Below are 5,000 nucleotides of genomic sequence, written 5' to 3'. Positions count from 1 at the left end.
GAATATATGTTTCCGCCCACGTATCTCCAAATAGCTTTAGCTGTAGGAATAATCTTGTCCAGATCGAGACCACTCTCCTCGTCACTTATTCACTGTTCTAGTGTGGCTTCCAGCTCTCTCCACCTGCGCACTGTTCTGCATTCGTTATCATTAGAAATTATACAACTATGCAGGGTTATATATATTTTTTTCTATATCTATGATCTCTCTTAATGCGAGGTCTGTCTTGGTGAGTACGAGTGTTAACCCAGCAAACGCCTTGGCAGCGGGAGGAGGCATCCGAGAGTGCGACGGTGAGTTTGAAGAATGTTAGCGAAATATTCTTCGTTTCTGCAGAGGTATTCAGAGGGAACTGGCTGATCTCGATCGGGAAATTAAACCCAACATTACGCATGCTATTTGGGAGTGTTTATACCGGAAAATAATGTACATCATTTCCACAATATCATCGTTGATGTTATCTTCATTGTATCTATAGCCAAGTTTATGTCCGCTGTTGTAAACAGGAAGGACCCGGCTGAGGTGACTGAGTTCTAGGGCGAGGATACGAGGGACCTGGTTGGGGTGACAGGGCTCTGTGGTGCAGGGAGGAAGGGTTTGGCTGCTGCCGCGATAGAGCTCGGGCAAGTTCGGGCTGTGGGGGTAGAGCTCTGGACGATCCAGGCTGTGGATTCCCTACAGGAAAAGTATTTGTCATTTTATTATTATAGTGAATCAGAGTCAGCACTGTTATTTAAATGTTAATGCACTCTTTGTTTTTTCTGCTTACCTTACAGAGACGATTGTTGAGGAAGGATCTTAGCACCTTTGGACGCCTTCCCCACGCCAGATGTAAGAAGTTGGACATAAGTTGTTAAGCTTAAATTAGTTTGATGCAGTGGATAATTACATTGTTTAACAGATAAATAGTAATAACACCATGCACCTATGGGTTTGTAATATATGTTTCATTGTGAAAAAGATGTATCTTACCTTGCTAACAGCATTGTTGGTGATGATGCAGTCTTGTGTTGATTACACTCGGGCAGAGCAAGCAAAGATAATTTTCGGTCAGCTTTTGACCACAGTATTGGTAGAAACGAACAGTTTGGGCCATGGTGAGGACTTTCACAGAGGAGATGACATTAATGTTTAGGTAGACTATTTCCCACCTTTTACATCGAGGACGAGGGATGCATTACACTCGTGCATATTTTGATTTAGTAAGTGCGTGCTCTTCTAATCATTTAGGAATTGAATAGTATGTGCAGAGTTATACAAGAGTAATAACATTCATATAATTTGTATTATTTCTTGTAAAATAACTGTTAGTTAATATATAATTTGATGTATAATGTTAAGCAACGGGCGCATAACTTCCTTATGTATATATGTGTAGGAAAGTGGCTGAGGTAGATGGGACTGTGGTGAGGGGGTTGTTTGGCATAAGGTTCTGGTTCAGGTCAAAATGAATTATATCTGTTATATATACGTTAGACGTAGTTACTTGATGTAGCATGCATACAAGGTCAACAGAAGCGATTATCATTTATTGATGGCCATACAACTAAACAGTTCATGTTATATCATGTTACGTGCATTGGGTAAATATTGAGATCAATAAAAGCAATTATCATTTAGTAAATGTCTGGTGCACACATTAAAAGGCAATTATCTACCAGTAACAGTCATCATCATGACCAGGTTATGTTACGTCATGTGATGTAATATATATATATATATATATATATATATATATATATATATGTATATATGTATATATATATGTATACACATGTATATGTATGTGTGTGTGTGTGTGTGTGTGTGTGTGTGTGTGTGTGTGTGTGTGTGTGTGTGTGTGTGTGTGTGTGTGTGTGTTTATCCATCCATCTATCTATCTTATCTATATTGTGTATATAAATGTAATATATTTTATATATATATATATATATAGATGGATAGATAGATATAAATTGTGTGTACATATAATATATGCATATATATATATATATATATATATATATATATATATATATATATAGTATATATATTATTGTATACATATATATATCATATATTATATATATATATATATATATGTTATATACATAGTATATATTATATATATACATATATATATAAATATATATATATATACACATGGTTGCCTAGGAAAATAAATAGAATGAAATAATAGCATGATAGCTTTCTTCTAGATTATACAGAGTAAACACGTGAATGGATTGGAGAAGTCTCTTCTATATCATGCATAAAACATGCATGGTAATTATATATATATATATATATATATATATATATATATATATATATATATATATACTGGGTTAAGGGCTTGTCCAGCAAAAATAATAGTACAGAATGAGAGCAAAATACAATAGAAATGTAAATAGATTCTTAACATACACACACATATGTATATGTGCATATATATCTATATCTATCTATATATCTATCTATCTATCTCTATATATAAACACAGACACATACACGCGCGCGCGCGCATATATACAGCTTTATCCTAGCTCACAGATTTTCTCTTCATTGCGATGGTATCAAATGGGGAAGAAGTGTTCCCTCTCCCTTCTGCTGAATTCGGCAAGTCCATTTCAAACGCAGGGTTGTCTTTCTCTTGCACTATTTTCTTCTTGGATGTGAAGGCCTTTTCCAGGTCTTGCAAAGTTCGCCCTTTCGTCTCGGGAATGAAGAGCAGCACCAGCGGGACGATGAGCAGGTTTGCTCCTCCGAATAAAAGCAGCGTCAGGCCGAGGCCCAGGTAAGATATCTCCTTCAGGAACACGAGGCTTACAGTGAACAGAGTAATAGAATAACCGAAGTTGATTATTGAAGATCCTAGAGACCTGACGGGTGTTGGTAGGAGTTCGCCGAGATATACCCACGGAATGGGTCCCAGACCAATGCCATAGCCAATCACGAAGACTATCACGGACGCTAAGGGCACCCATTCAGTCCCTTCTACCTCCAAGATCAGGAAGGCTCCAGCGACGCCCTCTGACACAGCGCAGATCAGTGCTGTTGCCACAAGTAAGGGTCTACGCCCCAAGACGTCCAGAATGCAAGCAGACACACATGTGCTTGCAAATCGACCAATGCCTATAAACACTGTGCAATAGAAAGCATTCATCTGCACTCCCGCCTTGCGGAACATATACACTGTGTAGTAGAACACCGGCCCTTTCCCGCCGAGTTCTCTCAGGATAAATATGCTTAGTGTGAGCAGCACTGGAAAGGCATTTTGTTTTTTCCTTAGTTCCCGCAACTGAAATAAAGGAAGGTACGATTAGCATCTTCCTCTTTCTCATACCATATAAAACTTTACATAATGAATTAAATGTAAAATAATCAAGAAGGCAGTCCGAATGATCATGTTTAACATCAACTCAGCTTCCTCAGCAAAACTAAATGAATAGTATTGTCTACCTACCACTATACTTCCACCTCTATATCTTATATCTGTCGATCAAATGAAAGCTAGCCATGAAAATGTATAATGCGACAATTGACCTGGTCCTTGACTTCGCTCTGCCCGTGGGTCGTCGTGCTCCTAATCGCCTGCAGTTCTTCAGCCACACTGCCGTCACGACCCAAAAGAAGTCTTAGAGATCTCTCAGCTGCGTCGATCTTATTTTTTCTTACTAGCCAGTATGGGGACTGAAAGCAAAGTCATAATTCAAAAGTATATAGACATATATATGTTGTATATTTATAATTAGGTTTGACGAGAGAGGAAGCATTTAATTTGTCTGTGTTATAGAAAGAATCTCATATATGACCAAGAAACAAACCTCTGGTACAAGCAGCATCATAAAGGACAGGGGCAGGATGGGGACAGCAAAAACTGCAGTAGCTGTGTCCCAAGGCAAAACAGAAGCTAGTAGATAGGATAACAATAACCCTGCAGAGCCGAACGCCTCTGGAAGCGCTGTAGCCACGCCTCTAATGTGGGCCGGAAACAATTCTGCAGCCAGCGGGTTCATGACCGTGTACACCACTGTGCTGCAGATCGCCATTAGAGCTCTCGCGAGGTAAAGGAGCCACAGGTAAGGGCTGTAGGCCTGCACGAGCCAAAGCCCAGCAACAGGAAGCGTTATGATCATGAGCAGCCGTCGCGGACCCACGCACTCTGCTATAGGTCCGGCCAATGGGGCGGTGATGAAACTCATAATTAAGACCACAGATACTGTAAAATTGAAAGTAAATTTAGAATACCACTTTTAGTTTTTAACTGATGTTTTCAACATGCAAAGCGTTAGTGTTCTTAAACAAGTGTCTCATGAGCACAACAACCATCAGAAACTCACCGAGCCATGATACATCGTCCTGAGTTACCGTGAACCTGCTGGTGTCCTCCTGGAGCTTAGGCAAGACCGCGGTCCAGCCAAACATCATGCCGTTGATAAGGTCCGTACCGCTCACCGCAATCAAACTCACCACCTGTTGAGCATATGCAATTGAAGTGCAAAATGTCTATATTAGTATATATATACGCAATTATTTTTTTCTATAATATGATCACCGTTTTTTCTCTATTAGCTAATTGAACTGAAGTATTTTTATTAGCGATATTTTTTGTCGGATCTCTCTTGCTACATAACCAATGTATCAATTTTTTCTAATATTAGTAAAATTGATTATGATTTAGTAAATGAAGATACTCTTGGCGTTTGAGCTTTGCATACCTGTCTTGATGTTAAAGGAGTCTTTTGAACCCTGGCTTCCATACTTGCGTCTGTATTTTCTTCGTTATGACTGAAATTGTAAAGAAAATTGCATGGCTGTAACACCTTTGACATTTTTGTGAAAGTCCAACATCCCTCCCATCTCTAAGCAATAGTCCCCTGGGTACCAATGGAATAACAAACTTCCACGCAGTCAAGGGGACCAAAGCTCATGCGAAAACCACCTGATTCTAACATTCGCGAGCTCAGATCATGGATAATACATCATGACTGATCCTAATGCTAAAAATCCAACTTCTT

General features: G+C 39.1%; 1 protein-coding gene across 1 annotated transcript in view; it reads right to left on the bottom strand.

Annotated features, from left to right (window-relative positions):
- Positions 1–2,337: 2,337 nt before the first annotated feature.
- Positions 2,338–5,000, bottom strand: part of LOC125045700 (facilitated trehalose transporter Tret1-like) — a 4,337-nt gene continuing 1,674 nt past the window's right edge. Inside the window, exons 2-6 of the mRNA XM_047643127.1 lie at positions 4,701–4,770; positions 4,323–4,455; positions 3,807–4,201; positions 3,526–3,672; positions 2,338–3,280 (exon numbers count right to left, since the gene is read on the bottom strand). Coding sequence (XP_047499083.1) covers positions 2,522–3,280; positions 3,526–3,672; positions 3,807–4,201; positions 4,323–4,455; positions 4,701–4,742 — 1,476 coding nt within the window. The 5' untranslated portion in view covers positions 4,743–4,770 and the 3' untranslated portion in view covers positions 2,338–2,521. The remainder of the gene's footprint in view (positions 3,281–3,525; positions 3,673–3,806; positions 4,202–4,322; positions 4,456–4,700; positions 4,771–5,000) is intronic.

The sequence above is a fragment of the Penaeus chinensis genome, chromosome 37 (genome assembly GCF_019202785.1).
Source record: "Penaeus chinensis breed Huanghai No. 1 chromosome 37, ASM1920278v2, whole genome shotgun sequence".
Lineage (NCBI taxonomy): Eukaryota > Metazoa > Arthropoda > Malacostraca > Decapoda > Penaeidae > Penaeus > Penaeus chinensis.
The sequence above is the reverse complement of the archived record's forward strand: the minus strand, read 5'-3'. Positions and strand labels throughout refer to the sequence as shown.